General features: G+C 40.9%; 1 protein-coding gene across 3 annotated transcripts in view; it reads right to left on the bottom strand.

Annotated features, from left to right (window-relative positions):
- Positions 1-25,757, bottom strand: part of ARID1B (AT-rich interaction domain 1B) — a 409,511-nt gene that overhangs the window by 72,530 nt on the left and 311,224 nt on the right. For all 3 annotated transcript variants that reach the window (XM_081296020.1, XM_081296019.1, XM_081296021.1), the window contains exon 6: positions 14,461-14,550. In XM_081296020.1, the coding sequence (XP_081152146.1) occupies positions 14,461-14,550 (90 nt within the window). The remainder of the gene's footprint in view (positions 1-14,460; positions 14,551-25,757) is intronic.

Below are 25,757 nucleotides of genomic sequence, written 5' to 3'. Positions count from 1 at the left end.
ATATTTCCGCGCAGCCTTGCAGAGGCATTTTATGACTGGTGGCTGTGCTGTGAATATCTCCCTGATCAGCAGTCCACATGAACAGTGTCCAGTGGATCTTTTGATTCCTGTTCTAGAGCTGTCCATGTCATCTGCCTGTCCCCACTGGCCCTGAGAACTCTCCCTCCTGTGTAGCAGGCATAGCTGCCATCACACACCAATGGATGTGCCCTGCCCTGCAGACCCATGGGAAGTTGGCCCTGAGGCTTGATTAACACTGGCATCAGCTGTATATTGTCATAGCTGCAAAGTGACAGGATTCGGCGTACATTTTTGAAACTAGTTCTACTCTAATTGGTAGCATTGAGAAGGGGCTGAAAGGGAGTAAAGTTCAAAGTTAGAAGTCAAGTGAGAGTTAAAGTGATATCTAGAAGCTATATGAATCTATTGTTTCCTCAAGTGCAAAGTGGGGAGAGTCAACAAGGTGGATGTGAGCTCAGAAACACACTAACAGCCAGGCCTGGTGCCCCAAAGCTCTCAGAAAATGTCAGCATCTACTATGGCCAGGGATTCCTGGGATCACAGGATGCCAGTCCTGGCCTTGCACTCTGCTGTGCACATTCCAGCCAGCTGCAGAGCCCTCAGGTACCTGAGTCCTTGCCTATTAAAATAGAGGTGGCACTTGATGGTAGCAGGGTCACTTTAGCTCTAGTTCTCTATGATTCTGGTCTGAACATTTTCTCTCCTAAAAAAAAAAAAAAAAATCTAAATTGGGTCTGTAATTCCATTTATATTGTTTTTTGGGGGGGGGAGTCCTTTAATTTGTTGTTGTTGTTTTAAACATCTTTATTTTGAATGAAATAAAGGTCTGAATATTTCCCCCCAAATGGGGGGAAAAATCAAAGTTCAACCTCAAATTCTCTATTTATGGTGACATATTTGGATGTACTTTACTTTTAGAAAGTTATTATGAAATGGCAGCTTGTGCCGCAGTCTGACAGCTGGGAGAATGCAGCTGCAGCTTTAAAGAGCTGTGAGATTTCCTAGTCGTAAGCTGAGTTTAGAAAATCAACTTTCTAGTAAGGGAAATCTAGAAAGTATAAAACGAATTTCCTATACATTATGAAACTATAGTTATTAAATATACTATAGAATTATGTTATATAGTAAATATCTAACATAGGGATAAACTTTGGACAAAGTACTAAAATAGATAATTATCATATATGTTATATATAACACTGTTTCTTAGATATTCCATATGAAAATGTATTTCATCTATAAAGTAAACAAATAGAAGGGTTTTTAAAATTAAATTTACCATTTTTAAGTCCTGCATTACCTGGATAAATACCACAAAAACTAGTATTACCACACTGTAAATGAAGAGAGGCACATTTCTGGCATAAACAATAAGCTGCCCTTTAGGAAAAGAATTTCAAGCAAAATCTGTTTTCTTAGAGAGAAGGTCATGTGTCAGGACAGGAGAAACACACACTCTGACCTGTCTGGAACCAGAAGAAGTGGGTTAGAGACTGCCTCTACCGACCCTCTTGTGGGACCCGTGGGCTCTTTTGTAAGAAATAGTGAAAGCACTTCTTGCCTTGGCTTACAAGATTGTTCTGAGAATTCAGTAAGAAAAGTGTATGCAAAAGCGCTTTTCCCCATGAAGATGCTATACCAAGGCATTACTATTGCCTTTCTAGCGATTCTATGAGCCCTTTATTCATTGTGAGTTCTAATTTAAGCTATCAAACTGGTAACTCAATCCACAATGTTACACAGATCTTCTACCAGCATGCCTCAATTTTACTCTAGCATTCATGGAACTATGACAAGGATAAGGAAAAAAAACACATTTTTTTTTTTTAAGCAAAAGGTGTGATCCTTGCACTCAACTTAAAACTCTGTTGAACAGAAAACAAATCTTATCCACGATGAAAAATGATAAAATTACAAAGCAGCTTATAATTTTATATGAGGAAAAAACGGTAACATCTTGGTCAATGGGTGATCACTTCTCTTGGCTCTCTTTATCATTTATTTAGTGCCAGGTGCTGGGATATTAAGCAAGGAGCAAAACAGACAGTGTCTGCCCTTAGGGAGCTTCCACTCCAGTATCCAGTGGAAAATGGACATCCAACAATTCAAAATAAATAGGTCTGAGTACAATAAAAAGGTACAGGTGGGGTCAGAGTATCTGGGGAGGGTCCACTTAAAACTGGGGAAGGCAACGGTTTCCTTGAAGTCAAATTTAGTCTTGAGTCCTAAACCACATGGAGGAACCAAAGCTCCTGTACTCCCAGAGGTCTGTGGGGTACCCTTTCATTTGGTTAGTTCTTTTCCATGCTTAGCTTAACACCTTACCCCTTTCTCTAAACCCCACCCTGGCTCAGCTCCTGAAGGTCAACAAGGGAACACTCACATCCAAGAGAAGCAGCAAGGCCTCTTCCAACTCCTGCCTCTGGCCCCTGGGCTCCCCACCTTGCCCCACCTCCTGTTTTCCTCCTCTCAGAATGAGGTCTGCCTTGATTTGCTTCCTGGCCAGCACACATGTCTTCAGCATTTGGCCCCTCCTTTCTCCTGTCTCTTCCCACTGTGCTTCTGTCCCCCAGGACGTCTGAGATCCCTATAGGTACCAGGTTGCTTTAGCCCTGCAAATCTATGCAAATCCTGCCACTTAGCAAATATTTCCAGGTAGGGTGCTATTCCCTGATCTAGGTAAACAGGTGACTCTTATGAACATATATTGCATGCAAAAAAATTGCTTATTATTAGTTCATTTAAGTTTCAAAACAACCTAAAGACATTGTGGCTCACAGAGGTGAATTTGCTGAGGTTATGTACAAACACTCGTTTTCAAACCAGTTCACAGCCAGGAAATTCCATTATTGTTGCCGTACCTGGGACTGAACCTAGGGCCTCACACATGCTAAGCTTTACCAGCAAGTTGCATCCCCAGCCCTGGGAAACATACATACATACATTCATTCATTCATTCATTTATAGATGGGATTTCAGATGTTGCTCAGGCTGGTCTCCAACTCCTGGGCTCAAGTGATCCTCCTGCCTTAGCCTCCCAAGTTGCTGGGACTATAGGTATACACCACTGCATCCAACTAGGAAACATTTTATATCATGATCTAATGTGCATGTGTTTACATATTCACATTCAACACACATTGTGCTTCAAAAAACAAGTTTCATCCCTACTATGTCTAATGCTCTCATATTTTACATATCAATAGGGAAAGACACCCACTAATGGGAAGCATGGGGTGAAAGCAAGATGCTCTGCAGCATCCCCCACTGATCATGCCTCACAAGACTTCGCTTCCACCACAGGGATGAACTCCTGTCCTCTGCCTTCCCCAGCCTCCTGCCCACCACACTCCTTGGCCTTCCAGGAAAGCAGCCTGAAGTCACGTGTGGTGGAGCTGTCACCACGCTATCATCTGTTAGTGTGTCTGGCTCTCTCCCAGACGGCGAGCACCTGAGTACTTAAAAGCTTCTCTTCTCATTTGTCCAAGCAAGGTGTCTGGCTTGGAGTTGGACAGATACATATGCCTTTAGGAAATAATAAGGCCACTTCATTCTGTATCCATTTACTTTTACTGTACAAAAGCAGCTTAGTAAGTCAGACTGTTGCTTCCTGTGCCACCTGTCTTCAGAGTATCACAGCTGAAGGAAGGACTGTCGAGCAGCAGCAGCAACTGACAGATGACAGCAAGGGAGGGAAGGGGAAAGAGATTGCTCCCCGTTGGGCCTCCATCCACCTACACCACATCCTCCACTCTTCCCGGCCCACCGTGGGGCCTGCAGGCAGAGCCCAGAAAGTGGCTGCCCTGCTTCCAATCAGGGAGCTTCCGGCAAGTTCAGTCAAGCCTCAGTTTCCTTTTCTGTCAAGAGCCTGTCTCATAAAATGAACTGAGGCAATGTGCAAAGCACAAGGCTCGGTCAGCCCTGTGCACCTGTCAGAGGCTCAGTGAGTGACAGCTACTATTGGTCACATGATTTTTAATATAACCCACCATGAACTTCCCGTTGGAACTACTCCAAGTTTCCAAACTAGCTTCCTGTGCCAGGTTTTTCTACAAGCCATTCATCAGTAAAGTGCCTCAAGGATTTGGACATTGGTCACTTCCCTGCAGTGCAACTGCTACCCCCCTTGACACTGTGACCCACATCCTGAGGCCCTTGCCTAGGAAGCCTGTGTCTCTGGGACTTGCCTGCTCCATACCTCAGTCAGAGCTGAGGGGTGGCTTGCCTCACGTGGTTCACTATCCAGACAGCACTGAACCTCTACAAATAGCTGCTTCCAGAAATAATCGGCCAGCTATGTCATTTGGCTCAGAAAAGCTAAGCTTAGCCCCTCTATCTAGCTCTGGTAGGTACTGATTAGCTCTGATGGCTCAAAATTCAGTGTACATCCTCCTTGACAGAGAGTGGGAGGCCAACTGAGAGAGGGAAAGATGGACAGTGGGGGGAGGAGGGAAAGAGACACTGAAATTTCTATCAAGGGTCTGAACAGACTCTTAAGGTAAAGGGCAAAGATTCTGGCCCACGGGATCTCAGGCATCACGACGATGGCTAGCTTTATAAACAACTGTGCAATGGATTAACCAATCCTTGAGGGTTTTATGTGGGGTTTACAAGAAGACCCAGGTCTGACCTAGGGGAGACCTTTCTCTTCACGGCTTTATAAGACCCTGGCCAGGACAAAGGCATTCTGCTGGCACTTTCTGCTGATCTCCCAGTTCTGGGAGAAATCTTGGGCAGCTTCTTTCCACCTTCTGATAGGAGGCTGACAATCTATATTCCAAAGGCACAGTGCTAAATTATGTATTTAATGACAACTTGGTAATTTCCAAACATCCAATAGCTAAAGACAGCACAGGGGGCGCAGGGTTGCCAGGACCCGACTGGGAGGCATTTAGTCTGCTTTTTTTTAAAAAAAATAAATATTTTTTTAAAATAAATAATTTGTTTTTCTGTGGTGCTGAAGATTGAACCCAGGGCCTCGCAGAAGCTAGGCCACTGAGCCATAATCCCAGGCCTAGTCTACCTTTTTAAAGCACGGTTTACTTAGGGCCATTCTCCTATGGTAGCAACCTTACCATTAAGGGACAACATCAAACCAATAACCCATTCTTGTCACATGGCAGTGTAAGTAATGTTTACTGCAGGTTTAGAAAAAAATGATATTTCCCTCTGCATTATGGAGACCCAGTTTTAAAGATTAAGTCAATAGACATTTTTCTTTAATCAAATAAAAATCCCTTCATCACTCTGGGAAAACTGGCCTACGTGAATCAGCATTTCTAAACATTTACCTTTTTTTTTTTTTCATTGAACCCAGGGGTGCTTCACCACTGAGCCATATCCTCAGCACATTTTTGTATTTTATTTAGAGATAGGGTACCGCTGAGATGCTTATGGCTTTGCCATGTTGCCGAGGCTGGCTTTGAACTTCCAATTCTCCTGTCTCGGCCTCCCAAGCTGCTGGGATAATAGGCATGTGCCACTGCACCCGGCCTATATTTTTTTATTAGGTGAATTTTCAAGACCTTTTCAATATATTCTTTTTTAAAAAAATATTTATTTTTTCAGTTATAGGTGGACACAATATCATTATTTTATTTTCATGTGATGCTGAGGATCGAACCCAGTGCCCCACTCATGCTAGGCAAGCGCTTTACCTCTGAGCCACATCCCAGCTCCCCAACATATTCTTTAGCATTGTCCTATTAGTGATTTGTTTAATGAACATTTTCCCCAGTTTAAGAAAAATGCTACGTATGATTCTCTTATTTGTAAAAGAGAAAATCCTTACAAACAAGAATCTTAAATCTTAGTAGCCCAAAAAATGTTTAAAGCAATGGATTTATTTATCATAAGAATTTTCCAAATAAGATATGAAATGGAATGCAGAGTGTTTCTGTACAGTAAGGATGTGAAAAATTTCTTTTCTGGACAATATAGAGATAGATATAGCTGATCTTTAGTAGCACTAAAAAGTTATCAAAAATAGAATAAAATTTCATTTAATTTTAAATAGTAAATTTAGGCCTTAAAGCACATTTGTGTTGGATTGATACAGGAAACTATCAAGAAGCTCTATGAACCCAGATCTGCAATGACAGTTTGTCAAAACTTCAAAACTGTCAGCGATGGGTGAGAGTACCATTCAAGGAAAATACACTTCTGGGTTGAAGGACATTAGAAGGCAAATATAGAAGTAGCTAAATGAATAGTGAACAAATTTTCCAAAATTAAACTGAAGGGAATTTGAACATGGGTCTTGGCTGCCAACTGTGTCCTCTTTTCATCTTCATACAATACAACACATTCTGCAACATTAAGTTTTAGAGACTTTAAATCCTGTTGGAAAAAAAAACAAATTAAGCACAAAGCCCAAGTCATGGTTTGTCACTACATGAGAAAGGAAATAGCAAGGAGAGAATGCCCCAGCTTATGTAGGACAGCCAGAACCGAAACACCAAAATTTAATTTCTTCAGAGGTGTCTCTTCAACCAGCAGAGAGCTTTGCACTGTCAGGACATCAATAAGATACCTAAGGTTCCACAAGCCACCAAAAAGCAAAGCGTGGTTTCCCTGTGGCACATGGACAATTTATTTTCATGGTGGCGTCCCGTTAAAAAAATTCACAGAATTACTGCCTTGCTTCTAAAAGCCCAGTTCAATAAAAGATGTCTCACCACATGTGTGAAATAATGGTCACACGTCACCACCTCAGCCGAGTGTCTCCAACTAGAGACAGGCCATTTCTCTTCCCAAATAGGTGTAAGAGTCCGGTTTGGAGAGAAAAATATTTTTTAGAAAGTATTCTTGGAACATTTTAATATCTTCAGTATTTATTTTCCTGCCTGCTTCTCTTCGCAACATGAATTGCTTTGAGGAAGACAGAAACTAATGACCCATTCAAGGCTTTAACCGGGGACCCCCGTGTCTTACCAGCTGTGCTATTAGGTTAACTGGCAGAATCACCCCCTCTCTTTTCCCTGCAAATGTAGCACCCTATGCAAGGGGGCACACACCACAGCATCAAAGCTGCCCCCCTCCACAACAGCCCTCTCAGCTACTGACTAGCCTTGAAACTTACACCATCTATCATTGAGTAAATTAGAATCAGGGGAGGAATCAAACTAAATACCAGATGGCAGATGGGACAGAACAGCCAGCCTTTCCATGTGCACATTTTCAAAGTTTTATCTGCAAAAGTCAGCTTTAGTGCTGAGGGCAATGAGAGCCTGCATATGTCTCTGTGCTGGAAGAAGCCAAGAAACTACTTTCTATGGACTTTCAAACCGGGTCACACTTGAGCTAGATGTACCTGATGCTGATGCTCATTATTAATATTTTTACAATGCCATGCAATTAACCAACTTGAGATACAAGATCTCATTTGACCTCTGCAATAAATTCATGGCACACTCTAATCCATATTTAAGGGAACAGAGATTTAATTAATTGTCCCAGATCACAAAACTGGATAGTGGTAAAATTTCCACCTGAACTCAGATCTTTTGACTCCAAGGTCCTGACAGATTAAAGTTAGAAACAGTATATGAAATAAGAATCAGTGGATTGTGACAATGAGAAAGCTCTGGTGCTCGTCCTCATGGAGCTCAAGGTGTTCTGGGCCTGGGGTGTTGCAGCTGTTCCCTGGCAGTGAGTGGGCCTTGAGCAAGCTGCCTCCTCCTAAGCACCTGACCTATAGGGGCAGCGCCATGATGGGCAAGCTTTATGCATCTGCCCACCCAGCAAACTCTACCTTGGGCCCTCCTAGGTACCAGGCCACCAGAACCCGAAGGATCAATATGCTGGGCAGGCAATACGAACCTCAGGGGGCAGAGCTGAAGTAGTATGGGGGCAAAAGCATGCCAGTTGGAGAAAGGAGTATGTAAAGGTCCTAAAAGAGGGTCAATGTGGCACGAGGACATGAGAACCACAGTGTAGTGAGAGAAGGGGAAGTAGGAGCTGGGTACGGAAGGGCCCCCACTAGCAGATCAGTGTGCCTTTCTCCAAGGCACAGGCACTGATGCAATTCTTGTCTTCTGGCATGACTGTTTGGGATGTGGCATGCAAAATAGACAGGAAAAAGAGCTGGAGGCTTCTGAAGGTGCCTAGCTGGCCTGGACTAGGGAAGTGACAGTACATTTAGACCCGCAAAGGTATGGAAACCACTGCAGTCCAGTAGGGAAGTTAGGTAGCCTGGGGAAGACGTGGGAGAAAAAAGCATCAAGCGTGGCCTCAAGCCTGCTGGTTGGGATACAGGGTGACCGTTCACTGAGGAGGAACACAAAAGGAGCAGGGGAGAACCTGCTGGTGTCTGTCAGTGTGTGCCATACACAATGGCAAATTTACCCAAGATCCAGATGTTCTCAAATACTTCCACTGAAGAATAATGAGCAGGTTAAAAGTGAGTGTTAACTATTAAAAGCTTTAATTGACAATTCATAAGATTACGACATATAACAAAAGTAACAAAATTATACTTTTAAAAAATATTTTTAAAGATCAATGATTTCTCAATGAACATAAATTAGTTTTTACTGTATGTGACATATTTTCTCAGCTTTTTGATGGACATACATCTGGACAGTAGTCTGAGAAGGAACTTGATGATGAACCTCACACAGTAGTTACACTACAGCTGCACCCCTTGGGCTTGCCCACAGTCTAGCCCAAAACCAGAGGTCTGAGGCTCAAGAAATTAGAAACACCTTTCTAGAGTGAAGTCTAGATATCCTTTCTAGTATAAAACCTCCCATTTGAGTTTATTTGCATCTTTCACAGACCACACAAAAGGGATTCTCAAGAGCAGAGGCTGAATTAACTGCCACAAGGGTAAGGGCGGAATATTGATAATGCTCTTCTTACAGCAGTGGGAAAGTAAAATACCATCTCTTCAGAAAGAGAAAGAACTAACAATATGGGTTATGAAAACATTTTCTGACAATTAGCATAACCTGAGGAACATCTCAACATCAGCAGATTCACTGTCCTATTTAAAACTGAGAATTCAATAGAAAGATGAACAAAATAATTTCTGTAGTTTGCAAAACCAGAACAATTTTTAACAAATAATAAATCTCATTTCCAACTCCTTAACAGTTATCTTGGTGGTCTCCTTCATTTCAGGGCCAACTTGTTAATCTGTTCTTGATGATTAAGGAGTTAGGTCAATTAAAGTATTCAGAGTAATTTTTAAAATTTCAAAACTAACTTATGGTATAAATATCACTTGAAACAAACTGGTAGTATTAAAAACTTCAAAAATTTTAAGTATGTAATGAAATACTCTTGGGTTATAAAGAGCATGGAGATGGTGAGGGGAGGTGGTCTCTGGACATTTCACTTAGTGCTACTCTTCATATGTGAGAATTCCAGTTTAGAAGGACACTACAGCTGCCCAGCTGGAGAAACATCTAAACAGCAGCAGTGACCTAAGAGGGAGAAATACTGTATCACAGCAAATGATCTATTTTGGCAAAATGGTAAACTTTTTAAATTTGAGAACCAGAAATGTTCTAATATTTGGTTGTTCTGTGCTTTTGAAAAGATTTGCCATCCTTGAATGATGTGACTAAAAATCTGATGAGAAATTCTATTCAGATTGAAAGGAAACAAAAGTACAGCACTAATTGGTGGGAATAAAATTACACTAAGGCAGTGAACATTTGGGGTTAATAGTAGAAGAAAAAGAATAATGAAGACATACTGTTCAATCAGTTTAAGTAAAATACATAAATTGTAAATCTCAGACTACTGAAATACAGACATTCTAATTTACTATTTTTGGTAGCACACAAAGAGGACATCAAAAGGCAGGACCATACCCCATCTGAGATGTGCTCTTGTTGGACAGCAGCACTATTTATATTTATAAAAATGCAACTGCCAATAAACATCACTTTGAGAAGATCAGGTTCCAAAGATGAAGTTTTTGTGATTCTGCTGACAAACAGCTGTCAAAGACCCTAAGTTTGGCTGGAAAAAATTCCAGGACATCATACAAATGCACAATTGTGCTATCTCTGTTCTCAGTCCACAGCCACAGTGGAAGTGCCACTGGTCCGACTTCACCAACCACAGCACCATCGAGAGCCAGTTCTCCTGCAGGCACAGCCAGCCTGTATGTCGCCAGGACAGCGACTCTGCCTCAACACGGCAGAGGGAGGCGAGGTCCACATCTGGTCAGCAAGGGGGACAAAAGTGAAGGCTAGGAGAAGCTATTCAACAATTCTGGAAAACCCCACCCAGGATCCCTTCGTATGTATCTGGCAGTCAAAGAATGGTGCCAAACAAATGCCTCTGGCCACAGAATACATTTCCTAGCACATCACAGACTTGCAGCAGCATCGATTCCATGCACTGTGTCCGAAAGGGAAAGTTCTTAGGGGTTGTGTTCCAGCATATCTCAAGGACTAATTAAATCCTCATTACTACCTTCTAATTATTCAAATACTGTGGGATTATGCTCAGGAAGTCCCTGCTGGCGCACTAGATGAAAAGGGTTAAACAATCTATGTTGATTTTGAGAATCCAGATCTAGTTCAGACCTTCAGAAAGCCACCAGCATTAACATGAATATTTAACAAGACACTACTGTGAAAATTAAAAGGGAATTCAATTAAAAGGTTTTCGAAAAATTAATTCTGACCTCTCTACATCTGTCCAAATAAATAAGTCTTCTTTCAACGTTTTCACCTAATTGCTAATCCAATAAACCAGAAGGGCAGCTGGTAGTTTCATTAAGCTTAACACACTATAGGGGTTAAAAATGTGATCACTTTAATGTTAATAATTATTATACTTATTTATCCGCTCAGATGATTACTCCATATTCCTTCCACGCCCTCTTGTAAAACAGAGCAACACAATAATAAGCTGTTTCATACTGCTCTTTTTGAATTTTTAAGACACGCATGTTAAAAGATTAAGAAACAAGGATAAAACTAATCCACACTTGCTAGGTACAATTTTCCTGTAAAATCTATTTTAATATTTTAGGGCTACCCTAACTGTTCCTCTAATCTTAGGTAGCCTTATTTATACTACTCCATTTTTTGGTGAGGTGATTTAATAACAATTCTGAACACTGTTATATGAGGTCTATAGAGAGAAGATTTGGTTTAAAATAAAAATCAATGGCAAATATGTCACTACTGAACATCAAACTGAAGTTTGGGCCTTTCTTTCTTTTTTTGAATTTATATCAGCAATAAAGTAAATACCGAAGAATCTGAACTAATTTTCTTTATTCAATTAGTAAAAAGGTCCAACAGCGAAGCATCAAATCAAGTTTATATTGGAAAATGGGTGAAAACAGCGGAAATGACACTGTGTGAGAGAATAAAGAGGCTAAGAGACTTTGCCTTTCTCCCCTTTGGTAACCTATAGTGCCACGTTCATATTTATGCACAAATACCTGTATATATGGAAACAAAGCTGTAGAAACCCAGGGCTATTTTCGTCTGTGTTAATGTGGGGAGATGGATTTGTCACTATCTTTTGACAAAATTCCATATAGAACTATCAAGCACAAAAGGGTAATGAACCAGAGATGGGTTGGGGTGGGCACTGCCCTACCTTGCCAGGGTGGTTCCCATGCCCAGGGCAGCCTGAGGTTTATAAAACTCTCTTCCTGCACAGGGACATAAGCATCATGTGGGAAGGAAGGACAGCAGAGCAGGAGCTGGCCTTCTGCACCTGGAAGGACCTGGCTCCAGGGTGGTGGTGTCAGTGCTGCCGCACCTCAGGAGGACTCTGGGCAGGAGCAAGAAGGGGGCACTCCACATAGGAACAGCTGTGCCAGCTCTCCCTTTGCACACACCATGAAAGGAAACGTCCTCCTGGACACATTAAAGAAAATGGGAATGCATGGAGTCTCCCTGACATCTTCGTCTTGTTGAAATCAGCTCTGTTCTTACCTGATCTATCAGAGTCCATGGTTTCTGAGAAAAATACTTTTGAAAATAGATCCTAAATCATTGTTGTATTATTTCTTGCTTTTTTTCTTATAACTTCCTTGAGAGGGACATATATCAAATATAAGGTTATAAATGAAATTAAACTGCTTTTCAGTAAAGAATCAATGATAGGGAATGTTCTAGAAGGGTATTCTATGACCTTGTTTTATACTGTCCATTGTTGGTGCACAACAAATGATGGAAAAGCAAAAATGAATTTTTACCATCATAGCAAATGTTATTAGGAGCTGACATCTCTTCCTAAATTTGAACAAACAATAAAGTCATTTTCTTTTGATCTTTGCTGTCCAATTTTGAGAAAATTTAACTCATGTATGGCAACGCATCATTTAACATAGTAGTCATTTTAAGAAATGAAGTTTTGCTTTTTAGGAGGTTATCTAACCAATAAAAGCACAAAAGAGAATGCAAATAGCGTCTCTAGCACAATCTTTCAGAAAAGGTTTAGGGAATATGTGCCCCTCGCAAAAAAAAGTTAATTCAGATTTAGCATCTAAGGCAACCAGAGGAAGCGTTGATAGCTGTGGTGATTTCCCATGTTGTCACATTAACCAGCCTTCCCCATTGTCATCCTGACCTCATACCTGCTTCCCCACATTTCCTAATCTTAACACCTATCAGTTGCCAGGGTTGAGGAGATTTGACAGAATTTCTCTTTGGTCTCCTAAGTTCTACATTCCAGGATCCCACATAAGGGGCACTTACCCTGTGACATGTGATATCAACAGACTTGTGCCAGTGTAAGTGCTGCCACAGGCCCTTGTTGAGAATTAGTGAGGTGACAGCCATCTTCAGATTGGTTCTAGACCCGGCCCACAGGTGCTCCATGCAGGGCTTCCTCTATCCCATCCTGTCCCCACCGCCATGCACAGAAGGTCAGCCCCCCCACTTACATAGAGCAGCAAGCTGCCCACAAGTATGGCACTGGAACATACTCTGTCCAGGGATGTCTGTAAGGTCTTCAGGACGATGGGGCCCAGGGAGGAGCTTACACAGAGGAGCAATCTTAGGGGACCTGGCTAGAGTGACATATAGAACGTCGAGAGCGCACAGAAACAAATGCTCAGGTTCGCACCATGATGAGGCCTGTTAAAGACTGTGGAGTTGCAGGCAGCGCTTCTCCAGGTGCCCCTTAGCTCTGTGCATCACGGTACCTGGAGCTTGTCAGAAATGCAGATTTTGAGTGTCTTCATCAGAAATCTGTGGTGGGCCAGCAATGGGTTTTAAGTCCTGCAACAACTCTCAAGCACGCTAAAGTTTGAGAACCATTAACTTAGTCCATGATTAACACCCTGTATTATCTTGATAAGGGAATTAAAGTATTAATTACACCTTAAACTATAATAATAACGCTAATAAGTAAAGGTATTAGGAAATGAAAAATTCACTTTATTCCACTAAACATTCAACACAAATGATACATAGATAAGTCTAATCCATCTTTTTAATGGCACTGCTTTCTAAATTATGTGCCACTGAATTTTTAATATGTAAAATAACTTAAACCTCATAAGTCTAATTAGCAGCAAATCATCATCTCTTCAGTCCTTACAGAAATAATCATAATGTCAGGGCTCAAGCAGCCCTCTAGACATCAGCTACCTAGCCGGCAGGCAACTCCTGGCCTCCAGGCCCACATGGAACAAAGTGGCATCTCCTGTGGAACAGGGTGGACAGGTGGACAAGCTTGACCCACAGGCTGTGGGAAGTGACTGAGAACAGCAGCCCATAGTGACGTAAGCCCTGGTCTACACCAATCTGAATTAAAATCACCACCACCACCACCACAGGAGCAATGGCACAAAAGTGAATGCTGACTGGAGGAGGAGCACCGCCGTGCAGGGGAGGCAGAGGCACCACAGGCTGACACACAGCACGGAGTGAGGCACAGAGGCGGCGGCTTCAGGAAAAGCCCAGTCTCTAAGTAGACGCTGGGAGTGAGGAAACCACGGGCAAACGTAGTCCTCAGTTTCTTCAACTGTACACTGAGCTTTCAGGTCTGCTCCAGTTAGATCTTACAATTTTATACGATAAGTTGAAATATGAGTTTAAATTTTACCATCAAGTCTACTGGAACAAGTGACTGGTCAGGTCAGCACGTGTGCCTGAGTGCACGTGTGCTCGCACACTTCCTTTTACTAGGACTGACGCCCACATTGAGCCACTCATAGTGATCTGCACCCAGCTGGACTAAGCAGACTACAATCAAACACAGACTACACTTCATGGTGTTTTGTGGACATACTGATTCTTTGGGCCTTGAATTACACTTTGGTAACATGTAATCCAATCTGCAAGAAAGAATCCCTTCTCCCCAAATTTGTTGTTACTTATAGAGTTCTGTTTATCTGATAAGCATCCTTTTAAAAAATTATCTGTAAGAAGACAAATGGGTGAGAAAACTCATATGAGCCTTCTATACTCAAAGCATGATCAGTGCATAGGATGTGAACTGAAGACTCACCTCTTTCCTGTGGCATTGGTGACTGGCTCAAGGCAGGATGGGAACTGGATTCTGACTGGCTCCCAGGTGGCTGAGGAGGCATCTGACTGCCTGTAAAACACAGGAGGGAAAGTGAGGATGGGGGGACCATTTGCGTTAATACTGCAATTGTGCCCCCCAAAAAACCCCAAAAAAACCATACACACAAAACTCTTTCCCAAAACAAGACACAGATACATTTCTTTCTTTTTTTTTTTTTTTTAAAGAGAGAGAGAGAGAATTTTAATATTTATTTCTTAGCCTTCAGCGGACACAACATCTTTATTTGTATGTGGTGCTGAGGATCGAACCCAGGCCGCACCCATGCCAGGCTAGCGCGCCACTGCCTGAGCCACATCCCCAGCCCCAGATACATACATTTCTCATGGTCACAAAAGGCACGGCCCACATAGGAAAAGACACAGCTGAAAAGAATGTAATATTTAGTTTGTTTCCTGAAAAATGAAGAGGAAACATGATAAAGTTCTCACCAAAAAGACCTGCTAAAAGTTCAGTTTGTTACTGAATAAGCCCCCAAACTCATGGATCAATCAACCTGTAGTTGAAGTAACTTGACATACACTCCCTACACATTCAACAAAATTCAAAACAGTGAAGCCAAATAGGTAAGCAGATGTGTAGAATGGCCAACAATTACTCATTGGTAATATCCAACTAATGCAGTAATAGTAACAGATTCCTAAAAAGTTTTGTAATCAACCCGAGAGTCAAATTCAGAAGACCTCCATTAAGAAACATAAAAAATGGTACTACACAATGGAATATGTTATTACTAAAGAAAGGAATATTATTATGCATCTCCTTTGATCTTTATTGCTTAAATAGTAACAGCATCTATGTAACTTTCAATGAGTTTGGCTTTTTCCTATATCAACGTGGGCTCCCTGGGACGGGAATCCTGTCTTTTCACTCCTTTAGTCCCTCCCTTAGCATAACGAATCTCTGAATGTGAACTAGAGAAAAACACACTTTTTTACTGACAAAGGAAAATGTACTTATTCCACTGATAAAGGAGGGACAGTACATCACAAGGTGGGAGACAGGATGCAGAAACGCAGGCACCACAAGGCAGGGGGTCCCCTCAGTTCCCTTTCTGGCTCAGAGGGTTAGATGCATTTCTAATACTAAAATACTAGGATTAAGAAGAATGTTGAATTCAGCACAACCCGCAGGGCATGCTCTGCTCTCTCCCCTTGCTACCACAGGTGGGAGCGAGAAGCATGTACAAACATCTCTCTCTGCACACCCTCTGGAATAGTCATGTGACAGGGCCAGCTCAACCTGACTGCTTTGCTTCTCTGTGTCCTACTCTTCCATAGTTATATACACTGCTAAAAAGAATCACAACTGTGCAGAGGAGGCAATGCCTGAAGACCACCTCTGATTCTCCCCAGCGGAGGCCATGGCGCAGGCCTGGGGATTTGTGATGAACAAGTGTCGTGTCTTCCATTTTTACAGCATGGTGTCTCAGGCCTGGAGTCTCTAGGGACTGCCACTCATGTCTCACTCTAATAACAGTTGTTATCTGACAGCCAGAGAGGCAGGAAGATAATTTTCAGTTTAGATAATAGGTATAAATAGCTGTTAAAAGTATCACTGTAAAACAATTCTCAAATTTTACGGTGGGTTAGGCATCTCACTTTCAGAGGTGGACATAAGCCTTAAGGCTGTACTCCTGAGTGGTCCTGGGTGTTCCACACTGCGCTCATTCTCAGATAAAGCCAAAGCCAAACACCGAAGTTGACAGACACAGAGAAACAGGTGCCAGAAACAGGTGCCGTGATACATGAGCTCTTCCATGAGTCCCCTCACTAGCAGCTGAAAGTCCTGACAAATGGCACAGAATCTACTTGACATTGGTTTGTCTTAGACTTTGTAGTAAATTAGTATTAATACCAACTAACTAGATATAAAGTAAAAACTAAATTCTGGACCAAAACAAATTTCAAGAGCAAGTTACTGGCTACAGATCTACAAAAGCTGCTGTGTCCACAGCAGGGTCAAACGGTTCCTAAGAAATTCCCTGCAGTCACAATCTACAGTCCACTTAGAAATTTAAAGCACTCTGCAACCAAACACGGACTTTTTAAGTTTCCCTAGGGAATCAGCTGCGGCAGGACAGTTAAGTGCTTACATTACAGCGATCACTTCTGCATGACAGGCTGGATTCATAGACTCAGGACAGTAAAAACAAACAGTAATTCTGTGTTAACACAGGGCACCAGGCTTACGTTGTGCCTGCCCGAGGCGCTGCTCCTTCCATACAATATATCAAGTGAAAAATAAAAAAGGCTGTAAGAAGCCCATCTCACTGACTCATAAAATACTGCCTCAGCCAAGCACCACTCACAGTTGTTTGGTGCAATTCTGAGAGTGATTCCCTTCAGAACATGGAGAAAAACCATGTATTAAATCAATCCTGTTGAAAAATAAACACGAACCTTTGGGTGTTAAGGATAGATATTTCCAGGCCATTTAAAATTCCTCATTTTCTTTGATCTCTCTTTTCTCATAGTTCCTTAATTACGAGGTAACTACAGTTACTAGGAGATAATTCATCCTCCAAGAGTGTTATACAGCAGGCGCTAACTCAGAAAATGGGGCTGTGAAAGGTGATATAGAAGACTCACTCATGTGCATGGTTCATACAAAGCAGAGAATTCAGATCCCTTCAAACCAGCGGAATCAAGTAAACACCTTCTGAACAACGGATTTCTGTATGGCAGGTCAGTGACAAATTCAACCTTTCAAAGAAAGTTTGGTAGTTGATTTTTAAGAGAGAATATGGCCATGTAAAGTGAGCAAACTAACTTTATGCGGTTCTTAAACATTCAAACTGAGTTTCTTTTAAAATGTACCCTGAACTCCCCTTGTCTGTGATGATGATATGATGAAGTAAAATACTGCCAGAAGAATTACTGTGAACTAGAAAATCCCACCATCTCACACCTGACTTTACTTCCCAATCACCATGTATGCATCACTGTGCAAAATCTTCATGTGACAAGTAAAGGAAGCATCAATAAATTACCTGAATTTCTACTTTTGCTGAGTTATAATGCTCATCCTAAATCTATGTTGATTTAAAAAACAAATGAACCAAGTCCATTTATTTTTTATTAATTTTAGATTTAGAAAAAATTGTGAAGATTATCCAACAGCCCAACAGCCCACCGCCCCCTAATGGAAATATCTTATATAACCATGATAGGATTATCAAGATGGGAAGTTTATCTTACAGAATTTATTTGGAGTTTGTTGAATTTTCCAGCAAACATCCTTTTTTCTGGGATCATTGTGCCCTGCATTTAGTTATTTCTCCCATGTCCTCTAGCCTATAAAAGTCCTCCTGTCTTTTCTTTTCTTTTTTTTTAAAGAGAGAAATGAGAGAGAGAGAGAGAGAGAGAGAGAGAGAGAGAGAGAGAGAGAGAGAGAGAGAGAATTTTAATATTTATTTTTTTTAGTTTTCGGCGGACACAACATCTTTCTTTGTATGTGGTGCTGAGGATCGAACCCGGGCCGCACACATGCCAGGGGAGCGTGCTACCGCTAGAGCCACATCCCCAGCCCCCTGTCTTTTCTTATGTTCTATGACCTGGCAACTTTTGAAGAATACCCCTGAGTTACTTTGTAGAACGCTACCCAATCTGGCTTGGGCTGATCTATTTCACTGAAATACATTTTGGGACATGTTCAACAAAAATGCCACACTCTTTAGCTGGTTCTAAGGAGGTCTCAGATGCTGGCTGGCCCACTTCTGGTGATGTGGACTTTGACTACTGGGTTAGGCTGAAATCTACTTTAAAGTTCCTTGTTTCCTCTTTGCAGCTGATAAATGTTAGGGGAGAAATGTGAGACTATGCAAATCCTGCATCTCCTCAAACTTTTACAAGCCAATATTCGCAACTGTTAGAAAAAACTCTTGTTTAAGCATTTACTACGGAGGTGTGTGCTCCTAGTAATTGTTTCCCTTTTTCCTTCTACATTCATTAATTGGAATTCTATTCTGAGGAACAGAATCACTGTGTCCTCATTTATTTATTAGACCATTTATGTATATCCAAGTGAACTCATGGTGGCAGATACCTCCCGGGAGGGAGGTCGTCCAATGAGTCACACTTTGTAATTCCCCTCTTTTCACTGAGGCAGAACCTACTTGGCTTCTAACCAAAAAGCATGGCAAAAGGATGGACTGCCACTCCTGGAATAATGAATGATGCCTTACGAACACCTTCATGAAGAAGTGAAGGGATTCTGCAGAGGTAACTGAGGCTTCTGATCAGCCGACAGGCTGGGCCTGACTTCAACAGAGGGCTTAGACCTTCTAGAAAGTAAGCTTCTAAGGTGTGAGCTGAGTCACCAGGGGAGGACAGGAGTTCCACACAATAGGGGCCTCATTCTTTGCTATAGTTTGGATGTGGCATGTCCTCCAAAGAAAGGCCCACGTGGTGAAGTTCTGGCTCCCAGCTTGGCCCTGTTGGGAGGTAGGGTACCTGTAGGAGGCAGGGCATAGTGGGAAGTCGTGGTCACTGGGGATATGCCTATGAAGGGGACTGTGAGACTTCAGTCCCTAGTTCGTTCTTTCTTCTTCTTCTTCTTTTTTTTTTCTTCTTCCCAGTTGCCATGAGGTGAGCAGCTTGTTCCACCACATGCTACCACCACACTGGGTTGCCTCACTATGGGCCCAAAGCAAGGGACCAACTATCACAGACTGAAGACCGAACGAAAGCTGTGAGTCAAAATAAACCTTTTACTCAGGTGATTTATCTCAGGTATTTGTTACAGTAATGGAAAGCCAATACACTCCTACAACCACAAGGAAGTAACTACTGCTACAATCTGGAAGAAACTGAAGCAGATTCTTACCCAGTTGAGTGTCCAGATTAGAACACTGATCATGAGAAGACTATGAGTATAGCCCTGTGAGATCCTGAGCAGAAGACGGAGTTATGAAGCTATGCCTGGACTCCTGACCCTAGGAACTGAGTGCTGTTTTAAGCTGCTAACTTTTAACAGTCTGTTACACAGCAGCAGAAAACTAATAAACGGATGGATTTATTTTATATTATGGGTAAAACAAATAAACAAAATCAAACCCAGGACTATCATTATTTTGTTGCTCCAACTGTTTTGGCTTTGGCCATTGAAGCTCCTTCCAGTTGATTCCTGAGTCCTGTTGACAAGCCTCCCTTGCTTCATTGAGCATTTTCTTCCATCTTAGAAACACCAGATGCTCCAGGCTCATCTTCTATTTGTCCTGCCCCAGCCCATATCAATCACTTCCAGAAGCCCTGGTTCCTTTTACTGGAGAGTGCCATTGTGAGTCTAGGGTCAGGTACTAGCTTGGCTCACATTTACCCCTGTGCCGTGCTTCCAGCCAACGCAGTGAGCAGAGGTAAGAAACACATGCACGGAAACTAACCCATGCATACACATGCATCTATATCTATCTATTCATTTATTTATTTTTATTTTATTTATTTATTTATATGCAGTGGTGAGGATCAAACCCAAACAAGGGCTCTGCCACTGAGCCACAATAGCCCTCGTACTTGTATTTTGATATGTGTGTATATACACGTATAACCACAAGTTTACATGAATACTTCGAATTCCATTTCAAAACTAAAGAGTACATTTTAGCCTTCTTACTCATACTTTTCCAACAGCGAGAAGTCCAACCCTCATTATCTAGATCAATTTACTTGTTTGATTCTATTATATGCACATAGTCATTTTAGATTACTAAGCTATATCTCTGTGAACAACACAGGGTTATCAGTGTTAGGGTTCCATTTAGGGTTCCTGCTGCATCCTGACTGGCTGTGATTACTTTGTAGCTTTGGGGGTATGTAAAACACTTTTATAGCTTTAAGTCAGTTGTTTTAAAAAAAATGTGTGAGTGTCCCTCCCTCCTCTTCCCCTTCCCTACGCCCATTTCCTCTTCCTCCTAGCCTTTTCCCCACTGCCAGCCTGATACTGTTTATGGTTTTCTTTCCTATATTCCTTTTTGCACAAAAGTTTGCACACTCAGGTATCTTTGGCTTTGCTTTTTTCAGTGAACAGCATGCCCTGGAAAAGTTCTTCCTGTCAGATCACAACATCTTCCTCATTATTAAAAATCACTCCAGAGTAGTCTTTGTGAGAGGGCTGCAAAGTGTACTCAGGACTCTCCTCTGTGTGCACATTCAGTTGTTCCAAATCCATGGTTACATATCTGGGTAGTTTTGAGTTATATATCTTCGGTTTAATTCCTCCAGGGCAGTTTCTGGATAAAAAGGTCATACATTTTCCCATTTCCCTCAGAAACTGTACCAACTTACACTGCCACAGCAGTGTTTCAGGAACCTGTATCTCCATAATGTTCCTAATAGGAGGTGCCACTCTTCTAAAAATTTTTTTCGCCAGTCCCACGTGAGAAACAGTGTCAGCAATTTTTGAATTTATGCTTCTCTAATTTGGAATCTATTTTTCCATGCTTGAAGGTCATTTTTATATCTTGTGAATTATTTGTTCATGGCTTTCTCCCATGTTCTACATGGGTTTTAAGTCTACAATTCCAGTTTTAAGTTCTTCATGTTTATGGTGTCAGCTGTGAATATTTTCTCCCAGTTTGTTAGTGGTCTAGAGATTTTTCTTATGGTATCTTTTAAAATGAAACTTTTAAAAATGTAGTCAAATTTACCAAATTTTTATTGCCTTTGGATTTTGAGTCACAGTCAGAAAGTTCTTGTCTACATTGAGGTTCAAAATTCTTCCTAGTTTTCTTCAAGTACACACTCAGTTTCATTATGAGGTATAGATCTAATGTATCTTTTTTTGCAAGTGGATCCCTAATTATTTTGACATTATTTCACACAGTGACTTGGAATGCCATCATGGTCATGCCCTCAATTTTTATGTATATTGGGTCTAATTCTGGGCTTGCTCTTCTATTCCAGTGGTCCATGAGTCTATTTGTCTGTCAGCACCACAGAATTTTTAATCATGATGAGTTCAAACCATGTTTTAACTAAGGATAATCCTGTGCTTCCTGCTTTTCCTTTTTCAGTGTTTTCTAATATGTTTGTTTCTCTGTATGAATTTTACTGTCAACTTGTCTAATGATATAAAATACCTTCCTGATATTCTTCCTGGGAATGCAATGAAACTATAAATGAATCTGGGGAGAAGAGATGACTCTTGAACTCAGGAAATCCTTTCATTTTTTCAAGTCCTCCTGAGTCCCTTTTGGGTATACAAAAGGCCTTGCACACTCTATTAGTATTAATAACATTTAATCTTCTTGTTGCTATTGTAAATGTGATTTCCCCACCATTATGTCTTCTAACTGAACATTTTGCACCAAGTTCTTTTACTGTCTTGAGTTAATTTATGACTGATTCTCTTAAGTTTTTCCAGGCACATTATTGTATCATCTGTAAATAGAATTTTATTTCTTCTATACCCATTTTTATGCCTTTACTTGAGTTTTCTTGTCTAACTGCATTGCTTACAACTTCTAGTACACTGCTCTGTGATAATGGAGATAGTGGTCTTCCTTGTCTCACTGGTGTGCTTAGTGGAAATGTCTCTCAAGTCTCTCGCCATATAACTAAAAGATACTCATACTGTGCCCTGTTGAGAAAGCATCTCTAAATTACTACTTACTTCCTTAAGTGTTTGTTTTTTCAATCATGATTTGGTGTTGAGTTTTGTTAAAAAAGACCTTTTTCCCTCCTCAGGTTTATTTTTATAGTATATAATATTAAGAGTTGTTAATGTTGAACCAACCTTGAATTCTTGGGACAAATGCCACCAGACAATGGTACATTATTTTCTTACACTTTTGGATTCTGTTTATTGTATTTTCTTTACAATTTTACACAAAGATAGGCTTAAGGGTAATCTTGCTTATTAAAAAATAGCTTTTAAGAACTCGATCAAGATAACCATGAAACTAAATTTTGGGTTCATAAGACACTGGAAGTTAGTATGTAACAGAACTGGGAGAAAACTGGCTATATGTTATGTTTTTGGCAAATTAGCCAACATCCAGTAAGTGTAACTTACAGTGTATGAACATGAACATATTATAGCCCAGCACATCATAGACCAACATGGCGGGGCAGTTGTTCAGCAACTACTAACCAGCACAGAGCTATATGCATCTTACTGTTGGACAGGATATTAACAGTCCTTGTAGTTCTCAATTTACTTCTGTGTTTATTTATCTCATTTCACTACAGTATAAATTCCATGAGGACAGAGAGTCCTATTTTGTTCCCTGCCATACTGTGTCTCCTGAACTCAACACATAGTGTTCATTCAATAAGTGTTTCTAGTTAAATGAATATGTGGCTGGTTATTCCAGGAAGTACATTTAGATTAATAGTTAATCAGACCTTTAAAAGTTATTGGTAATCACATTGTTTCACCTTATTCTAAATCAGGAGTACACAAACCTTTTCTGTCAACTGCCAGATAGAGAATATCAGCCTTTTTGTTGGCAAGTTCTCTGCAAGTTCTCAACTACTCAACTCAGCTACTACAGTTCAAAAGCAGCCAAACAATACATAAATGAAATAGTGTAAATATAACTTCATTTACAAAAATATGTGAAGAGCTGGATTTGTCCCACAGGCTATATTTAACTGGACCCTGTTCTAAACGATAATATCAGTACAAAAAACATTCAGGAATATTTGATCAAAAGGCCAATGAATTGCAAACAGTGTTTAATAATAGCAGCAATTACATACAAACCTGCCACAGTCCTCCATATTTAACAAGGAAACTTCTATAAATGTCAATAAAAGAAAGTGGTTTCTGTGCTGGGGTAGTGGCTCAGAGGTAGAGTTTTTGCCTAGAACATTGGAGGCCCTGGGTTCAATCTTCAGCACCATATAAAACAATAAATAAATAAATAAAGAAAGTAAGAAAGAAAGTTGAGAGAGAGAGAGAGAGAGAGAAAGAAAAGAAAGTGGTTTCTGTCCTCTGCAAGCCAGGTCTAGTGTAGTTGCCCTGGGCTCCTAAGCATTCAATGCAAGCACAGGCCTAAGACACAAATGGCAAGTCCACTAACAGGTGAAGTTTTAGAGAAGTGATTACTTGCAGTTTTATTTTTCCACCTCTTATATCAGATCAAAACAAGCAAATCAATTACTTATCAGGTGCGATCATAAAAGTCACACTTTACCACTGCTGTATTGGATGGTGAGAATAAGCATGAGAGGAACAGGTTCCCATGTTAACTATTTTTAAGGCTAAAACTTTCCTGGGTTAATTCCTCTCTATATTACTACTGCATACAACTATAAAATTAAAAATGACAAGAACACTTGCTCAGAAGTACTTACAGCCTCTAGCAAACAAACAGTTCACCCCTTTAAATAATAGTGTCCTATTCCCATATAATTCCAGTAGACCTAGAAATACTCAATTTTTATAAAAGTTGTAATGGCCAGAGAAAATGTATTTCTTCCTTTTACACAGTTACAAATAAAAAGTCCACCAACCTAAGATGCAGTTAGTTATCTAAGATGGAACCCTGACATGGACAATAAAGCAAATCTGGAGTCTGTATGGCAGACACTACTTGATTTAATTTTAGTGCCAGAAATACATTCCCCTACCTGCCACAGACTCACTGGTGATCTTCTGGAGGATGTATTTCTCATGTCCTGACAACCTCGCTGTAGGAGCCATATACATTCTCTCTATGGGCTGCATTTCAAATTACTCCTTTAATTTTTGAAACATGAAGGACTGGTGAGGAGCATTTCTGATAAAAGGGTAATTCTGATTTTGTTAGGCAGTGGCACTGGTGGGCTGCACAGAGGACTCCACTCTGTGGAAATCACTGACTGCCTCATCTACCTCAGTAGCAAATCAGCAGCTCTGCAATACAAGCAGCCAAGATTTCACTCGGCATTTCTTTAAATATCTGCATAATGTCTCGTGATGTGAACGAAAAATGTGTCTTGATAATCCATTAAGTTTGTCAAATATCCTATGCTTTTCATTTACTTATACAAGTTTGAAAGTCAACAAATTATTTTGATACAGCATTCTTTTGTCCCGTGTCTTCTATTTCATTTGCTTTAAGAAATGAAAATAAAATCTCCTATGCTCAGAATCAGGAAGCTCTTGACTGACACCACTTCCGATATGCTTCAAAGCAACATTGAAAATAGAAAGTCTTCTCAGGCTTCAGTTTAGCAGTTAGAGCTACCTGCTCGCCTGCAGAGTGTGGGTGTGTACTTAGTCGGTGTGTGCCTGAGTGCCCCATGTGTTTTAAACAGATTTTCACTCTTGCTGGGGCAAGGGGGGTGGGGAGTGGCTGTGACGGGCTATCAACACAGATCTTTATTGTGAGCTAATCCAACTTCCAATGAGAATAGTACAAAAATAACAAAGCAACACTCCGCCCCTGCCTCTGCCCTCCAAGATGGCATTCCCAGATTCAAGAAGCCAAGCCTGTGTCTGGGGAGATAATCCCCTCCATGTCATAGGGCTCAAAAGTCCATTTTGTTCTGAAAATAGAGAGAACTCAGTTCTCCAGAGGCAGACCTGACATGTGTACACCTGAGCCAATAAGAAGAAACTTCTGATTTCCCAACTTTGACAGTTCCCCACATGCCTTTATTAGAAACCCATGCACACCTTCTTGATGAAGCTTTAACTATTCTCCCTACTGTGGTCTGAGCTTTGAGTGTATTTATATAAAACTCTGACAAGAGTACAAGATTGATTAGTTACAAAGGCCTATCACTTAACAAGTAAAATCAAAGTGAATCTGATGCAGTCTAAGAATTATGCCCCACCAGAAGTCCTACAAATGTGATTCCTTCCTGCCAATTAACAAGAGAAACTTTTGACAGTCCATCATGATTCATCTAGCTTACCAGATTCAAACCGGAAATTTCCCCAGTATCTCCTTTCCTTTGATTAACCTAAATATACTAAAATTATATAATGCCATTTCATGGAAGTCAGTCAGCAGTCTGAGTAATGGATAACCATTAGAGCCCTTCCAAGTAGATACCTTCCAAAAGAGAACTGAAGGCACAGAAACTAAAAAGGCCTCATAAGGCACATGACAAGGCAATGAGAGTGCACAAGGCCAAACACAGACTTCTGGACTTCAATGTGCAGGTCATTACAAGCTCCCAGCAAAGGAAGTTCAATAGAAAAATCATCTACTAAATGAGAATCCAGACAGGAGTAAACAGAGCAAAAGACCAAAATGAAAGGAAACCCCAAACATATATCTATAC

Source organism: Spermophilus citellus, assembly GCF_964194105.1.
Source record: "Spermophilus citellus genome assembly, chromosome: 5".
NCBI classification, from domain to species: Eukaryota; Metazoa; Chordata; class Mammalia; order Rodentia; family Sciuridae; genus Spermophilus; species Spermophilus citellus.
Note: the sequence above shows the minus strand (reverse complement) of the source record. Positions and strands in the feature narration are given on the sequence as shown.